Raw genomic sequence first — 19,602 nt, forward strand, 5'->3', positions numbered from 1 at the left:
TATTTATTTAGTATTATCAAACTTATCATCTGATGTATTAGATGAAGGCATTGTAATAAGGTAGTAAAATGAATGATGAATTTGTGTTCATTTGTTTTAACTCATTTTTATCAGTTCAGTGGTCATGTGTGCAATGATTGAGATTGATTTTTTGTTTCTTTTTGGCAAGTTATGGATGCTGTAGCATTCTATGATATTCATATGTTTTGTATCACCTTATAGACATATATAGGCCAGAAGTTTCAGAAGGCTGCATTATGTATTGCAGTGCAGCATGTAGTATTTACTTGCACTTAATCAGCTGACTGATTACAAAGTAAGTGAGTAGCCATTTTACTCTTGACTGTTGATTATTGTATTTTGAGCATGATGTTATTGGTATAAGTCAGTTATTTGTTAACTAAATTTTTACTTATGTTTTATATTGTATTTTATAGTGATGTAGGCCAGAGGTTGTAGAATAAGCAGAGAAACAGTGCTCTTATGTTCATGTTTATGATTTCCAAAATGTTTTGTTTTTCCATTTTTAATCATGATTGATGAGAAAGAGAGCTACAACTGATGCAGATACAGAATCCATTTTGGCAGCGTCTGAGACTGAGAGTGAGTATGGGAACATCATTGATTATGATGCTTCAGATGTACAATTGGATGATGAGGACGTGTAACCACCAGACCCACTTCTAGCAACCAACTCGGCTACAACATTAACTGTATGCATAAGATTAAGAATAACCAAGGCCAGAACCTCCTACATTTGCACAGTGTGTGACTGATATGAAAAATTTGATATGTAGCCTCAGGTTGTAGATTTTGTATATTAGCAAGATTTTTTGTTAGATTAAGATGCAAATCATATATAATGTACATACTACTGTATCTTTATTGTCATATTTTGATTTACAACGAGAAAGTAGTTAAAGCAATAAAAATGATTGCAAAATAACAGCTTTTATTTTTCATCAGACATGTCATTCTCCAAAACATCCTTCTGTTATATGTAGTGATATATGATGTATATTAGTTGTTATTCATATATATATATATTTTTCTTTCTTTCTTTCAAACTATTCACCATTTCCCGCATTAGCAAGGTAGCGTTAAGAACAGAGGACTGGGCCTCTGAGGGAATATCCTCACTTGGCCCCCTTCTCTGTTCCTTCTCTTGGAAAGTTAAAAAAAAAAAAAAAAAAAAAAGAGGGGAGGATTTCCAGCCCCCCGCTCCCTCCCCTTTTAGTCGCCTTCTACGACATATATATATATATATATATATATATATATATATATTTTTCTTTCTTTCTTTCATACCATTCGCCATCTCCCGCATTAGCGAGGTAGCGTTGAGAACAGAGGACTGGGCCCCTGAGGGAACATCCTCACCCGGGCCCCCTCTCCGTTCCCTCCTTTGGAAAATTAAAAAAAAAAAAAAAAAAAAAAAAAAAAAAGTGAGAGGGGAGGATTTCCAGCCCCCCGCTCCCTCCCCTTTTAGTCGCCTTCTACGACACGCAGGGAATACGTGGGAAGTATTCTTTCTCCCCTATCCCCAGGGATAATATATATATATATATATATATATATATATATATATATACATACATATATACATATATATATATATATATATATATATATATATATATTTTTTTTTTCATACTATTTGCCATTTCCCGCATATGTATATATGTATATATGTATATATGTATATATGTATATATATATATATATTATCCCTGGGGATAGGGGAGAAAGAATACTTCCCACGTATTCCCTGCGTGTCGTAGAAGGCGACTAAAAGGGGAGGGAGCGGGTGGCTGGAAATCCTCCCCTTTCTTGTTTTTTTTTAATTTTCCAAAAGAAGGAACAGAGAAGGGGGTCAGGTGAGGATATTCCCTCTAAGGCCCAGTTCTCTGTTCTTAACGCTACCTCGCTAACGCGGGAAATGGCAAATAGTATGAATATATATATATATATATATATGAATACATTTTTTTTTATACTTTTTTTTATATTTCATCAGACATGTCATTCTCCAAAACATCCTTCTATGTAGTGATATATGATGTATATTAGTTGTTATTCATATATATATATATATATATATATATATATATATATATATATATATATATATATCTTTTTCTTTTTCTTTCTTTCAAACTATTCGCCATTTCCCACATTAGCGAGGTAGCGTTAAGAACAGAGGACTGGGCCTTTGAGGGAATACCCTCACCTGGCCCAATTCTCTGTTCCTTCTTTTGGAAAATTGAAAAAAAAAAAAAAAAAAACCGAGAGGGGAGGATTTCCAGCCCCCCGCTCCCTCCCCTTTTAGTCGCCTTCTACGACACGCAGGGAATACGTGGGAAGTATTCTTAATCCCCTATCCCCAGGGATAATATATATATATATATATATATATATATATATATATATATATATATATATATATATATATATATATGAATACATTTTTTATACTTGATAGCAGTTTCCAGTGTTAGTGAGGTAGCACCAGGAACAGACAAAGAAAGGCTGCATCTGCCATGTAATGCACCAAAATTGTAGTTCCCTATCCACAACCAGGCCCAACAGACCTTTCCATGGTTTATGCCAAACAGCTCCTAGGCCTTGGTTCAGCCCATTGATAGCATACCAACCCCTGTATACCACAGTTCTTCCCGCATCTTCAGGCCTTGATTGCACTAAATATTTTTCACTCCAGCCTTTCATCTCCAATTTAGTCTCCCCATTCTCCTTGTTCTCTCCTCTTCTAACATTATCTGTACTTCTCACACACATTCTTTAAAGCAAACACATGGTCCACAAATCCTCTGCTGCATCTGAAATCACACTGCTTCTCCCTAATCTAATGTTCTGTGCTTGCTTTTTCTCTCTCAATCACTACCCTCCCATGAACATACAATTTGCACGCAAGAAACTTGTATCTCTCTTGTTTGAACACACATTTATCCCTCTTGCCTTCATGCAGTAGCACTATATGTGCATTCAGTAAATTCTCAGGCACCTCAACATGACCCATACATGCATTGAAAATCCTTATCAACCAGTCAACAACAACAAGTCACTTCCTTTCTTAATAAACTCAACTGCAATGCTACTCACGTCAGCTGCCTTGCCACATTTAATCATATGTAAGGCATTCACCACCTCTTTCTTCATCAAACCACTTCCCATGACTATCTCGCTTTACATAACACCCTATATCTGCCATCCTATAATCGGACACATCCAACATTTCTTCAAAGTACTCACTCCATTGCCGTGCTTCATTACTACCTGTTACCATTTCCTCTCTTGCCCCCTTCACCAATTTTCCTTTTTGTTCTGTTTTTCATGCATCATTAATCTCCTTTTAAAACATCTTAATCTCTCTAAAGTTTACTCATACTCACTCATTCCAATCTCATTTGTCTCCCTTTTCAATCTCTGCACCTTCCTCTTGACCTTCTGCCACTTTCTCTTGTACATTTCCCAATCATTTTCACTCCTCTCTTTCTCTTTCACTTGCAACTTTAATTCATCATCCCATTACTTGCTACCCATTCTGATCTGCCCACCTCCCACCTTTCACATGCCAATGCTACTTCCCCTAAAACCTTCCATTCCTCATCAATTCTTTTCACTTAATTTAGTCTCCTGGTGTTTGTCCACACCAAGTTTCTTTTCAAGTTTGCTAAGTTACTCTTGACACTCTCTTCTTGCTGGTTTTGTTTCCTCTTTTCCTAAAACCACTACTAATTTTCACTTACCTCCAAAAGCTTGTGATCAGACATCCTACCATAAAATGATTTTAGCTGTTCACTGACTTCGTTGTGTCATTGTATGTGCCACTTGAAGGGGACCAAATTTTCACTTTTATTTCATTTTCAGTATAAATCTTCATTACTCCCTGTCCAGAATGGATTTAATGAAGTTGCCAGATCTAGAAAATTTATCTCCTGATACTGAAAAATAATAGAAAAGGTTGAATTCTGTATCTTAGTTTTTGATGGATAGCTGACGTGTTTTGCGAACCTACCTGAATTTTGACTAAGCACCAAAAGGGTTAAAGAACATTCCAAAGCACCTGATGTATTTGACACAAGTTATTTTGCTTTGGATTATGTTTGTACGAAACTAGAAAATTATGAGTTTTGAAAAAGGTCCAGTTCAAAAGAAGAAAAATTAGTTTTGTGTAGAAGTGAGGTGATCCTCAAGGTGATGAATATGTAAGATATCTTTAAGGAGGTGAGTGTAGATGTCAAAGTGTCTTGAAGGAGAATAACCTAGAAGGTAAAGTTTCTTAAAAGAGGAGAGTGTAGAGAACAATATAGTGTGAGTGAGTATAGAGAATATGATGTCATGAAGGTGAATTTATATACTAGGCAAGATGTCTTTATGGAGATGGGTGGAATGGACAAGGTGCCTTAAGTTTAAGGGTGGTTTAAAAGAGGAGTTAGCAGCATATGTTTCTTGAATATGAGCTGGTAGGGCAAGGGTGTTTAAGGAAGATGAGTTTAGAAGATGAATGTTGACAAATTTTAATATTTTGAAGATGAATGTAGACTCAGATTGTAATGTTCTGAAGATGAATGTATACTTAATATGTAGTGGAAAAGGTGATTTGAAGAAAGTACTCATGACGGATGCAGTTTCTCAGTGGGGGAAGTGTAAAAGACAAAATGTATTGAGTATAATTGTTAAGTATAGCTCGAAGCTTGCTTCGAAGGAGTGTTTGAATGTCAGTGCAGAGAGCAAGGTAGCTCAGAGGAGGCAAGTGTATAAGACAGGTTTAGAGAGAGTTGAGAAAAGTACAAGATGGCAGAGTTGTCATGGATGCAAGTCTTGTACTCTAATTCACCATGCATGCTTGCAACTAAAACTACACTCCCCATACATTTATGTTACATTTTATCCATTAATGGATGCTACCCATCTTTTTCTCAATAATAAACTTGGTTTACATTTTCTTTGTTGAAATCCACAGATTCTGAAGCCAGGAGAAGGAGAAGAAGGGCCACTTCAGGGTGATCGTGTATCTGTCCATTATGTAGGGACACTTGTTGAAGATGGATCAAAGTTTGACTCTAGTCATGATAGAGGGGAACGCTTTGAGTTCACCCTTGGCAAAGGTAGGAAAAGTTTTTAGTATTTGAGGACTTAATAAGATTAACTATAGATCTTACAGAAAGAGTATATATTAATGTAAAGAAGAAAGTTAAGAGTAAATGTGAATAAGAGCAAGGTTATTAGGTACAGTAGGGTTGAGGGTCAAGTCATTTGGGAGGTGAGTTTGAATGGAGAAAAACTGGAGGAAGTGAAGTGTTTTAGATATCTGGGAGTGGATCTGGCAGCGGATGGAACCATGGAAGCGGAAGTGGATCATAGGGTGGGGGAGGGGGCGAAAATTCTGGGGGCCTTGAAGAATGTGTGGAAGTCGAGAACATTATCTCGGAAAGCAAAAATGGGTATGTTTGAAGGAATAGTGGTTCCAACAATGTTGTATGGTTGCGAGGCGTGGGCTATGGATAGAGTTGTGCGCAGGAGGATGGATGTGCTGGAAATGAGATGTTTGAGGACAATGTGTGGTGTGAGGTGGTTTGATCGAGTGAGTAACGTAAGGGTAAGAGAGATGTGTGGAAATAAAAAGAGCGTGGTTGAGAGAGCAGAAGAGGGTGTTTTGAAGTGGTTTGGGCACATGGAGAGAATGAGTGAGGAAAGATTGACCAAGAGGATATATGTGTCGGAGGTGGAGGAAAAGAGGGAGACCAAATTGGAGGTGGAAAGATGGAGTGAAAAAGATTTTATGTGATCGGGGCCTGAACATGCAGGAGGGTAAAAGGAGGGCAAGGAATAGAGTGAATTGGAGCGATGTGGTATACCGGGGTTGACGTGCTGTCAGTGGATTGAATCAAGGCATGTGATGTGAAGCGTCTGGGGTAAACCATGGAAAGCTGTGTAGGTGTGTATATTTGTGTGTGTGGACGTATGTATATACATGTGTATGGGGGGGGTTGGGCCATTTCTTTCGTCTGTTTCCTTGCGCTACCTCGCAAATGCGGGAGACAGCGACAAAGTATAATATAATAAAATAATAATCTATAAGCAGATTGAACAACTAGTGTGATATTACACATCCTTGATGCAGTCCCACCTTCAGTGGGAACCACTCACCCTCCTCCTTTCATAAATGCCTTATGTTCTTGTTGAAAGCTCCCCACTACATTTAGCAACTTCCCATGTACTCTATATATTTTTAACACCTTCCCCAAAACCTTCCATCAGTGATGTTATATGCCACATGTGATTCACTCTTTGTCCAGATATTTTTGACACATGATAGAAAGCACACATTTGGTACTCAGATCTCTGTCTCTCTTGACGCCACATTGCTTGTCCCCAATATCTGCGGATAGTACAGACAAATGACATTTAGAAGCTTTTCACCTTTCCCACTAGACACCAGGTAGATCTGCCATTTGTGTCACCAGCTTCTCAGTCCATCTTCACTCTTTCCTCCTCATACTCTGTTTTCCTCAAGTTTCAATATTTTTTTTATATATACTTAATCTGTGTTTCCCACATCAGCGAGATAGCACCAGAAAATGGACGAAGCTTTGCCCATCTACTCATATACACATGTATATATACATGTCTCCATGGTTGTTTAATTTGTTTATGGATGGGCTTGTTAGGCAGGTGAATGCAAGAGTTTTGGGAAGAGGGGCAAGTATGCAGTCTCTTGTGGATGAGAGAGCTTGGGAAGAGAGTCAGTTGTTGTTTAATGATGATACAGCGCTGGTGGCTGATTCATGTGAGAAACTGCAGAAGCTCGTGACTGAGTTTAGTAAAGTGTGTGAAAGAAGAAAGCTGAGTGTAAATGTGAATAAGAGCAAGGTTATTAGGTACAGTAGGGTTGAGGGTCAAGTCAATTGATAGGTAAGTTTGAATGGAGAAAAACTGGAGGAAGTGAAGTGTTTTAGATATCTAGGAGTGGATCTGGCAGCGGATGGAACCATGGAAGCGGAAGTGGATCATAGGGTGGGGGAGGAGGCGAAAATCCTGGGAGCCTTGAAGAATGTGTGGAAGTCGAGAACATTATCTCAGAAAGCAAAAATGGGTATGTTTGAAGGAATAGTGGTTCCAACAATGTTGTATGGTTGCGAGGCGTGGGCTATGGATAGAGTTGTGCGCAGGAGGGTGGGTGTGCTGGAAATGAGATGTTTGAGGACAATGTGTGGTGTGAGGTGGTTTGATCGAGTAAGTAACGTAAGGGTAAGAGAGATGTGTGGAAATAAAAAGAACATGGTTGAGAGAGCAGAAGAGGGTGTTTTGAAATGGTTTGGGCACATGGAGAGAATGAGTGAGGAAAGATTGACCAAGAGGATATATGTGTCGTAGGTGGAGGGAACGAGGAGAAGTGGGAGACCAAATTGGAGGTGGAAAGATGGAGTGAAAAAGATTTTGTGTGATTGGGGCCTGAACATGCAGGAGGGTGAAAGGAGGGCAAGGAATAGAGTGAATTGGATCGATGTGGTATACCGGGGTTGACGTGCTGTCAGTGGATTGAATCAGGGCATGTAAAGCGTCTGGGGTAAACCATGGAAAGCTGTGTAGGTATGTATACTTGCGTGTGTGGACGTGTATGTATATACATGTGTATGGGGTTGGGTTGGGCCATTTCTTTCGTCTGTTTCCTTGCGCTACCTCGCAAACACGGGAGACAGCGACAAAAAAAAAAATACATAAACGCCCATACACACACAAACATATACATACATATACATTTATTTTTTTTATTATACTTTGTCACTGTCTCCCATGTTAGCGAGGTAGCGCAAGGAAACAGACGAAAGAATGGCCCAACCCACCCACATACACGTCCACACACGCACATATATATACCTGTACATCTCAACGTATACATATATATACACACAGACATATACATACATACACATGTACATAATTCATACTGTCTGCCCTTTATTCATTCCTGTCACCACCCCGCCACACATGAAACTACAACCCCCTCCCCCTGCATGTGCGCGAGGTAGCGCTAGGAAAAGACAACAAAGGCCACATTTGTTCACACTCAGTTTCTAGCTGTTATGTATAATGCACCGAAACCACAGCTCCCTTTCCACATCCATATATCAACATATATACAGACATATACATAACATACACTTATACATTTTCTTACTTGCTTGCCTTCATCATTCCTGGTGCTACCCCACCCCACAGGAAACAGCATTGCTACCCCCTGCTTCAATGAGGTAGTTCCAGGAAAACAGAGAAAAAAGGCCACATTTGTTCGCACTTAGCCTCTAGTTGTCATGTGTAATGCACCAAAACCACAGCTCCCTTTCCACATTTATGCCCCACAGACCTTTTCATGGGTTTACCCCAGACATTTCACATGCCCTGGTTCAGTCCATTGACAGCACATTGACCCTGGTATACATGTACAACATCATTCCAATTCACTCTACTATTCCTTGCATGCCTCTCACCTTCCTTTATGTTCATGCCTCGATCACTCGACATCTTTTTCACTCCATCCTTCCACCTTCATTTTGGTCTCCTGTTTCTCCTTGTTCCCTCCACCTCTGACACATATATCCTCTTTGTCAATCTTTCCTTACTCATTCTCTTCATATATCCAAACCATTTCAACACACCCTCCTCTACTCTCTCAACCACACTTTTTATTTCCATACATCTCTCTTACCTTTTCATTACTTACTTAATCAAACCACCTCACACCACATATTGTCCTCAAACATCTCATTTCCAACACATCCATCCTCCTCCTTACAACCCTATATATATCCCATGCCTCACAACCATATAACTTTGAAACCACTATTCCTTCAAACATACCCATTTTTGCTCTCCGAGATAACGTTATCTCCTTCCAAACATTCATCATCACTCCCAGAATCTTCGCCCCCTCCCCCACCTTGTGACTTACTTCCGATTCCATGGTTTCATTCGCTGCCCAGTCCACTCCCAGATGTCTGAAACACTTCACTTCCTCCAGTTTTTCTCCATTCAAACTTACATCCCAATTAACTTGTCCCTCAACCCTACTGAGCCTAATAACCTCACTCTTATTCACATTTACTTTCAGCTTTCTCCTTTCACAGTCTTTTCCACACTCAGTCACCAACCTCTGCAGTTTCTCACTCGAATTGGCCATTAGAGCTGTATCATCAAAAACTGACTCACTTTGTAGGCCTCATCCTCAACAGACTGCATACTCGCCACTCTCTCCAAAATCCTTGCATATACCTCCTTAACCACCCTGTCCATAAACAAATTAGATAACCATGGGGATAGCACACACCCCTGCTGCAAACTAACATTCACTGGGAACCTTTCACACTCCTCCCTTCCTACTCATACACATACCTTACATCCTTGGTAAAAACTTTTCATTGCTTGTAGCAACTTATCTCCCACACCATATACCCTTACGACCTACAAAGCATCTTTATCAACCCTATCATGTGCTTTCTCCAGATCCATAAATGTTACATACAAATCCATTCAATCTGTTGTTCTAAGTATTTCTCATACACATTCTTCAAAGCAAACACCTGATCCTTACATCATGTACCAGTTCGGAAACCACACTGCTCTTCCTCAGTGTGATGCTTTGTACATGCCTTCAACCTCTCAGTCAATACCCTCTCATATGATTTCCCAAGAATACTCAACAAACTTTTGCCTCTGTAGTTTGAACACACACCTTTATCCCCTTTGCCTTTGTACAATGGCACTATGCATGCTTTCTGCCAGTCCTCAGGCACTTCACCATGGTTCATACATACATTGAATGTCCTTACCCACCAATCTACAGCACAGTCACCCCCTATCTTTATAGATTCCATTGCAGTACCATCCAAACATGCTGCCTTGCTGAATTTGATATATATATATATATATATATATATATATATATATATATATATATATATATATATATAGGTTTGCGGCAGGGGTGTGTGATGTCTCCATGGTTGTTTAATTTGTTTATGGATGGGGTTGTTAGGGAGGTAAATGCAAGAGTCCTGGAAAGAGGGGCAAGTATGAAGTCTGTTGGGGATGAGAGAGCTTGGGAAGTGAGTCAGTTGTTGTTCGCTGATGATACAGCACTGGTGGCTGATTCATGTGAGAAACTGCAGAAGCTGGTGACTGAGTTTGGTAAAGTGTGTGGAAGAAGAAAGTTAAGAGTAAATGGGAATAAGAGCAAGGTTATTAGGTACAGTAGGGGTGAGGGTCAAGTCAATTGGGAGGTGAGTTTGAATGGAGAAAAACTGGAGGAAGTGAAGTGTTTTAGATATCTGGGAGTGGATCTGGCAGCGGATGGAACCATGGAAGCGGAAGTGGATCATAGGGTGGGGGAGGGGGCAAAAATTTTGGGAGCCTTGAAAAATGTGTGGAAGTCGAGAACATTATCTCGGAAAGCAAAAATGGGTATGTTTGAAGGAATAGTGGTTCCAACAATGTTGTATGGTTGCGAGGCGTGGGCTATGGATAGAGATGTGCGCAGGAGGATGGATGTGCTGGAAATGAGATGTTTGAGGACAATGTGTGGTGTGAGGTGGTTTGATCGAGTAAGTAACGTAAGGGTAAGAGAGATGTGTGGAAATAAAAAGAGCGTGGTTGAGAGAGCAGAAGAGGGTGTTTTGAAATGGTTTGGGCACATGGAGAGAATGAGTGAGGAAAGATTGACCAAGAGGATATATGTGTCGGAGGTGGAGGGAACGAGGAGAAGAGGGAGACCAAATTGGAGGTGGAAAGATGGAGTGAAAAAGATTTTGTGTGATCGGGGCCTGAACATGCAGGAGGGTGAAAGGAGGGCAAGGAATAGAGTGAATTGGAGCCATGTGGTATACAGGGGTTGACGTGCTGTCAGTGGATTGAATCAAGGCATGTGAAGCGTCTGGGGTAAACCATGGAAAGCTGTGTAGGTATGTATATTTGCGTGTGTGGACGTGTGTATGTACATGTGTATGGGGGGGGGGGGTTGGGCCATTTCTTTCGTCTGTTTCCTTGCGCTACCTCGCAAACGCGGGAGACAGCGACAAAGTATAAAAAAAAAAAAAAAAAAAAAAAAAAAAAAAAATATATATATATATATATATATATATATATATATATATATATATATATATATATATATTTTCCAAAAGAAGGAACAGAGAATTGGGCCAGGTGAGGGTATTCCCTCCAAGGCCCAGTCCTCTGTTCTTAATGCTACCTCGCTAACGCGGGAAATGGCGAATAGTTTAAAAGAAGAAAAAGAAGATATATATATATATATATATATATATATATATATATATATATATATATATATATATATATATATATATATATGTTTTTTTTTTTTTTTTTTTTTTTTTTTTTTCTCCAAAAGAAGGAACAGAGAATTGGGCCAGGTGAGGGTATTCCCTCAAAGGCCCAGTCCTCTGTTCTTAACGCTACCTCGCTAATGCGGGAAATGGCGAATAGTTTGAAAGAAAAGAATATATATATATTTTTTTTTTTTTTTCATACTTTGTCGCTGTCTCCCGCGTTTGCGAGGTAGCACAAGGAAACAGACGAAAGAAATGGCCCAACCCCCCCCCCATACACATGTACATACACACGTCCACACACGCAAATATACATACCTACACAGCTTTCCATGGTTTACCCCGGACGCTTCACATGCCTTGATTCAATCCACTGACAGCACATCAACCCCTGTATACCACATCGCTCCACTTCACTCTATTCCTTGCCCTCCTTTCACCCTCCTGCATGTTCAGGCCCCGATCACCCAAAATCCTTTTCACTCCATCTTTCCACCTCCAATTTGGTCTCCCTCTTCTCCTCGTTCCCTCCACCTCCGACACATATATCCTCTTGGTCAATCTTTCCTCACTCATTCTCTCCATGTGCCCAAACCATTTCAAAACAACCTCTTCTGCTCTCTCAACCACGCTCTTTTTATTTCCACACATCTCTCTCACCCTTACGTTACTTACTCGATCAAACCACCTCACCCCACACATTGTCCTCAAACATCTCATTTCCAGCACATCCATCCTCCTGCGCACAACTCTATCCATAGCCCACGCCTCGCAACCATACAACATTGTTGGAACTACTATTCCTTCAAACATACCCATTTTTGCTTTCCGGGATAATGTTCTCGACTTCCACACATTTTTCAAGGCTCCCAAAATTTTCGCCCCCTCCCCCACCCTATGATCCACTTCCGCTTCCATGGTTCCATCCGCTGACAGATCCACTCCCAGATATCTAAAACACTTCACTTCCTCCAGTTTTTCACCATTCAAACTCACCTCCCAATTGACTTGACCCTCAACCCTACTGTACCTAATAACCTTGCTCTTATTCACATTTACTCTTAACTTTCTTCTTCCACACACTTTACCAAACTCCGTCACCAGCTTCTGCAGTTTCTCACATGAATCCGCCACCAGCGCTGTATCATCAGCGAACAACAACTGACTCACTTCCCAAGCTCTCTCATCCCCAACAGACTTCATACTTGCCCCTCTTTCCAAAACTCTTGCAATTACCTCCCTAACAACCCCATCCATAAACAAATTAAACAACCATGGAGACATCACACACCCCTGCCGCAAACCTACATTCACTGAGAACCAATCACTTTCCTCTCTTCCTACACGTACACATGCCTTACATCCTCGATAAAAACTTTTCACTGCTTCTAACAACTTGCCTCCCACACCATATATTCTTAATACCTTCCACAGAGCATCTCTATCAACTCTATCATATGCCTTCTCCAGATCCATAAATGCTACATACAAATCCATTTGCTTTTCTAAGTATTTCTCACATACATTCTTCAAAGCAAACACCTGATCCACACATCCTCTACCACTTCTGAAACCACACTGCTCTTCCCCAATCTGATGCTCTGTACATGCCTTCACCCTCTCAATCAATACCCTCCCATATAATTTACCAGGAATACTCAACAAACTTATACCTCTGTAATTTGAGCACTCACTCTTATCCCCTTTGCCTTTGTACAATGGCACTATGCACGCATTCCGCCAATCCTCAGGCACCTCACCATGAGTCATACATACATTAAATAACCTTACCAACCAGTCAACAATACAGTCACCCCCTTTTTTAATAAATTCCACTGCAATACCATCCAAACCTGCTGCCTTGCCGGCTTTCATCTTCCGCAAAGCTTTTACTACCTCTTCTCTGTTTACCAAATCATTTTCCCTAACCCTCTCACTTTGCACACCACCTCGACCCAAACACCCTATATCTGCCACTCTGTCATCAGACACATTCAACAAACCTTCAAAATACTCATTCCATCTCCTTCTCACATCACCACTACTTGTTATCACCTCCCCATTTACATCCTTCACTGAAGTTCCCATTTGCTCCCTTGTCTTACGCACCCTATTTACCTCCTTCCAGAACATCTTTTTATTCTCCCTAAAATTTACTGATAGTCTCTCACCCCAACTCTCATTTGCCCTTTTTTTTCACCTCTTGCACCTTTCTCTTGACCTCCTGTCTCTTTCTTTTATACTTCTCCCACTCAATATATATATATATATATATATATATATATATATATATATATATATATATATATATATATATATATATATATATATATATTTTTTTTTATACTTTGTCGCTGTCTCCCGCGTTTGCGAGGTAGCGCAAGGAAACAGACGAAAGAAATGACCCAACCCCCCCCCCCATACACATGTATATACATACGTCCACACACGCAAATATACATACCTACACAGCTTTCCATGGTTTACCCCAGACGCTTCACATGCCTTGATTCAATCCACTGACAGCACGTCAACCCCGGTATACCACATCGCTCCAATTCACTCTATTCCTTGCCCTCCTTTCACCCTCCTGCATGTTCAGGCCCCGATCACACAAAATCTTTTTCACTCCATCTTTCCACCTCCAATTTGGTCTCCCTCTTCTCCTCGTTCCCTCCACCTCCGACACATATATCCTCTTGGTCAATCTTTCCTCACTCATTCTCTCCATGTGCCCAAACCACTTCAAAACACCCTCTTCTGCTCTCTCAACCACGCTCTTTTTATTTCCACACATCTCTCTTACCCTTACGTTACTCACTCGATCAAACCACCTCACACCATACATTGTCCTCAAACATCTCATTTCCCGCACATCCATCCTCCTGCGCACAACTCTATCCATAGCCCTCGCCTCGCAACCATACAACATTGTTGGAACCACTATTCCTTCAAACATACCCATTTTTGCTTTCCGAGATAATGTTCTCGACTTCCACACATTCTTCAAGGCCCCCAGAATTTTCGCCCCCTCCCCCACCCTATGATCCACTTCCGCTTCCATGGTTCCATCCGCTGCCAGATCCACTCCCAGATATCTAAAACACTTCACTTCCTCCAGTTTTTCTCCATTCAAACTCACCTCCCAATTGACTTGACCCTCAACCCTACTGTACCTAATAACCTTGCTCTTATTCACATTTACTCTTAACTTTCTTCTTCCACACACTTTACCAAACTCAGTCACCAGCTTCTGCAGTTTCTCACATGAATCCGCCACCAGCGCTGTATCATCAGCGAACAACAACTGACTCACTTCCCAAGCTCTCTCATCCCCAACAGACTTCATACTTGCCCCTCTTTCCAAAACTCTTGCATTTACCTCCCTAACAACCCCATCCATAAACAAATTAAACAACCATGGAGACATCACACACCCCTGACGCAAACCTACATTCACTGAGAACCAATCACTTTCCTCTCTTCCTACACGTACACATGCCTTACATCCTCGATATATATATATATATATATATATATATATATATATATATATATATATATATATATATATATATATATACATATTACCCCTGGGTAGAGGAGAAAGAATAGTAGCTCCGTATTCCCTTATTTTCATCAAAGGGACTAAAGGGAGCAGGAAACCCTTTCCCCCCTCTTTTATTTTAATTTCTGAAATTTTTTATACAACATACTTGAACCTCCTGCACCAGTGAGGTAGTACAAGGAAGAGAAGCATCCGTTCACACCCATTCTCTTGCTGTCATATGTATTGCAATGAAACCACATCTCGACATCCACAACTGGACCCATAGACCTTTTCATGGTTTACCCAAGATGCTTCACATTCCCTAGCTCAGTCCAATGACAGCACATCAACCCAGTATACCACATCATTCCAGTCAACTATCCCATGCACACCTTTCACCCACCTGCATGTTTGGCCCCAATTACACCCACCTGCATGTTTGGCCCCAATTACTCAAAATCATTTTCGCTTCATCCTTTCGTCTCCAGTTTGATGTACCCATTCTCCATGGTACAATATCACCAAAGGTGACTTTTCACTTGCAGGTTAACCACAAGCAGGTGGGGTCCAGTAACATAGAACCTGTATTAGGTATCGAAACACTGTTAAAGTTATATAATATTTAGACCACAAACTGTTGGCCCATGTTTCTAAATATTCTTAAAATCCCCAAATGTGAAGATTACTTCATCTTGAGGATTGCTAATTACTGCATCTCAAGGTGTAACAATGAGGATAAGCTTCATTATTAATCCAGATATAATCAGTTGTCTAAGGGATGATAGAAACCTTTGATTCATTCATTTTCCACAGGTGAGGTTATCAAGGCTTGGGATTTAGGTGTAGCAACCATGAAGAAAGGGGAAATAGCCAGACTGACTTGTGAGAGTGAGTATGCATATGGAGAACGAGGCAATTCACCAAAGATCCCCCCTAATGCTACTCTTGTGTTTGAGGTGAGTAGAGGTAATAGCATAATGGATATAGATGTATCTATTGGAAGGTGGATAGGTAAAAGGATTACCCTTTCATGTATGTGATGCTCTCTTGCTGGTGTTCTTCATGGTGGTCAGCTACACAACAAACTTTGCGTTGACATAAAGATTTTGCTTTTCCATTTTTCTTTATTTTATTAATAAATGTTGCTTCCTCATTCTTTTCTTTCACTCCTGCTTTCCTCTATGTATATTTTCAGAAGTAGCTTTTACTGTTTCTGCTCATATTTCTTATTATCCAAGCATTGATGACTGCTTCCCTTTTGGGATAGCTCAACCATCATATATGATTCTTCCTTGACCTTTGAATTTACAGATGATCAGTATCTGTAGCACATGAACAAGACTTTGGTTGTGCCACTCTGCTTTCACTGGAATATTGCATATCACAATGTATAAGTCAACCTAGCATATATCAACCTTAACAATTTAGCTCAAAATTCTTTTTTAAGAGTTCACAAGTAAGCTTGCCAATACTTGATATATAAGGTCAACCCTCCCCCAAAACAATTGAATTCATTGACATCATGCAAATATTACCACTTTATGGCATATGTTTACAGTGCTATGTTCTTGGCTAGCCACTGACTGTGGCTAGATTGAAAAATCTGATGACTTAGACTTGGCTGCAGCCTTAATTTTGAAGCTCTTTTCTAGCCTTCTTCCTGACAGGAATAGGTCTAATTATACTATTGCCTCATAACAAGATACTGATAATTTTGGATAAGGTTCTCCAGTCTACCTTTCGAGGAGACTAGTTGCTTCTCTGCTCATTCCAGATGAGAGCATTTTAAAATCTGCACAATGTATGTCTCTTATAAAGAATCAGGCTCTAGAAGGAGAGTTTATGGATTACATACTATGCCCCACCACAAGACTCACCTTATCTTTGACGACAACTTCATATAAGTTAAGATGAACCCAAAGATCATATATTCCTTGCTAAAAGTGCAACTATTAGATGTAGAAAGAGTTGTTTTGACAGCTCTTGAAAATGCCAAGATATCTTTATCCCTTATTCCCAGTTTAATCTCTTAAGACTTGAACTTATCCAGAATATATCAAGGGGAACATTATTTGTGTTCCTTTGAACCTTGAAACCCAAACCATCTGTGCCCTTAACAAATTTAGTCTGATTTATGATGCTGGCCATGAGGTACTGCATTTAAGCTGACTAAAATTTTGGTCATGTATTCAGGATTTGGCTGCTGTTATCAGGAATATATTAACCTCATTGTACAATGCCTTCTGTCTTAGGGTTTTAATTGTATTGTGTTTTTCCTATTAATAGATTGAGTTGTTTGAATGGCATGGTGAGGACCTTAGTTCAAAAAAAGATGGGGGCATCATCCGAAGAATTCTTGTGGCAGGAGAGGGCTACTTAACGCCCAATGATGGTGCAATTGTGGATGGTGAGTGCCGTTTGTCCCCAGTTTTATAATAAAAGTGCATGACATGAAATTATAGATTGCTGAGGATTTCCAGTAGATATCTATTTATTTTCTCTGTTGATTTGTCCTGAAGACAACATATCTTGGATACACCCCATGTAACTGATGGAGGAATGCAGTCTCTCCCCTCATTGCTAACCATTATACTAGGTTAATGGTATCTTGATAGTTTTGAACCCACCTTTGACCTATCAGAGTCTGCCACAGTGATGATTTCACTGATCCACTTGTGCCAGGGAAGTGATCTACTTGGCAGCTCATAATGTTTTTGAATCACATGTAGATTTGTTGTCTTCTACCAGCCTTCTGTTTTATACCTTTATCTCCCCCCTTCATTGGATTGTTGTGTTTTTATAGTTAATTAAGGATTTAGTGCATTATGAATATAGTTTGGTCAAATCTGTAAGATATTTGTATATGCTTATTTCTAGCAGGTAGCTCCACAGTCTCTCCCTGTGAAGGCTGATTTCCATATCTTTGTGCTTTGAAAAAGTTTGTGATATATATGTAGTGAAAAGGAGTAAACATTTTGAGGAGCATTTATAAAGTTTGGAAGATTACTGTATTTACCAATTTATTTTGTTTTCAGACAAAGATGCCATTGTCTGTATTTTTCATAGGGAATTCATACTTGCAACATTGAATAAGGCTAATTACTATACATCACAGGTCTTTGTCACCAATTTCAACTCCTCCATGAAATTAAAGAAATAGATCCAAACAATATGCCTCATTGCAAACCTGTCTTTGTGGTGACATTGAAACATCAACGTTTGGAATCATGAGCTTGGAAGAATTTATTGATTAGAATCATATATCCGAGTGCTAGACACATGTGATATATGACAGGTATATGATATATATCTAAGTCCAAGAGTTATGTATGATGTATGTATGGGCCCTACAAAATGGTCACTTATGCTGTGGGGTTATTTATAGGAAGACAGGTACCTGATGCAGTAAAGCCAAAGCAGTGTTTATATTTGATAAGGATTGCACACAATATTGTTCTTTCTCAGGTGAGGCAGAGAGGAAGAGGTTATATGTATTTTAGATATAAAGATTATAACACTATTATGACCAGGGTACTCATATGATAAACCTGAAGTTCATAAGTGTAAAGGAATACTCGAGAGAATGTAATCCTTATTGTTTCCAAAGTAATCATAGCCTGAAGTAGGGAAGCATTGGTAAAGATTTCATGACATTGCTGCTTGATTACCATGTCAGTAAGATTCTGTATTGAGGTTGCAGATAATGTGCTGAAGATTATCTTTGTGAATACTTGATGCTGTTCCTGGATTGTCAAATGCTGTTAACAACTTTCTAAATAAAGAAGAGTGACCAAGCGCTTAAAATGAAAAATTACACATATTGGTCTCCTCATATACATATTGTGGGTTGCATTCATAGAAAAGGCCATTAAAAATAGATTTAACATAAATGAATATGTACTTCCAAAGTAAAAGGGGGTTCCATTGCTTATGAGGGCCTAAGTAACCCTTTTGATGAAAATTCTCTTCTGTTTTCATGGTTACACAAAAAACATTTTAAAAACGAAATACTGTACTTGTTATTGGAAACATTATAAATGAGCTTACTATACTTACCAATATATTCTGTTGTTTCTGCAGGAGGAGAGACTGATGTCAGGCAAGTCTAGGAGAGGGTGGTTTAGGTGCTGGATTCTGTATTATATGCAGGCTAAGTGCTAAGGCTTCATCACCATTCTGTATTCTTTTAATTCAAGCTTTCTCTCAAAAGTTAACATCCATTTTGATCTTTTCATTTGTAGAAGCACCTGTTGGATGTTTTGAGGATACCATCACTGATGAAGTGATTTAAGTCTGGTTATTTTACAGCTTCTTGTCAAACGCCACATTGGCAACTGGTGTTTAGAGGCAACACTGTCCATAATTCATGGTGTTAACCACATTAGAAATTTAATCTGATATATCTTAGTGTTTTCCATGATTTGTATATTCTCATCCGTAGTAATTTTACAGGCTTTTACTGTTTTTCATTGCTTATACAAATGCATAAAATGAATGTGCACCTTTGAGATGTATTTTTTCGTGTTGGGTTATCAAAGTTTGTCTTTATTCTATTATATTCTTTCATTAGTGATTAAACAGGGATGAAAGATTTTATTTTATTTTCAGATAGTACTAACTTATTATTCCAAAATGTATTAATAAACTGTATTACCATATATCATACTTGATAACTGTTTCCTGCAT

General features: G+C 39.4%; 1 protein-coding gene across 3 annotated transcripts in view; it reads left to right on the forward strand.

The window, feature by feature from the left end:
* LOC139746715 (peptidyl-prolyl cis-trans isomerase FKBP4-like) overlaps window positions 1-19,602 on the forward strand; it is a 58,265-nt gene that overhangs the window by 11,616 nt on the left and 27,047 nt on the right. For all 3 annotated transcript variants that reach the window (XM_071658201.1, XM_071658200.1, XM_071658202.1), the window contains exons 3-5: window positions 4,985-5,129; window positions 15,730-15,872; window positions 17,203-17,323. In XM_071658201.1, the coding sequence (XP_071514302.1) occupies window positions 4,985-5,129; window positions 15,730-15,872; window positions 17,203-17,323 (409 nt within the window). The remainder of the gene's footprint in view (window positions 1-4,984; window positions 5,130-15,729; window positions 15,873-17,202; window positions 17,324-19,602) is intronic.

The sequence above is a fragment of the Panulirus ornatus genome, chromosome 66, assembly GCF_036320965.1.
Source record: "Panulirus ornatus isolate Po-2019 chromosome 66, ASM3632096v1, whole genome shotgun sequence".
NCBI lineage: Eukaryota > Metazoa > Arthropoda > Malacostraca > Decapoda > Palinuridae > Panulirus > Panulirus ornatus.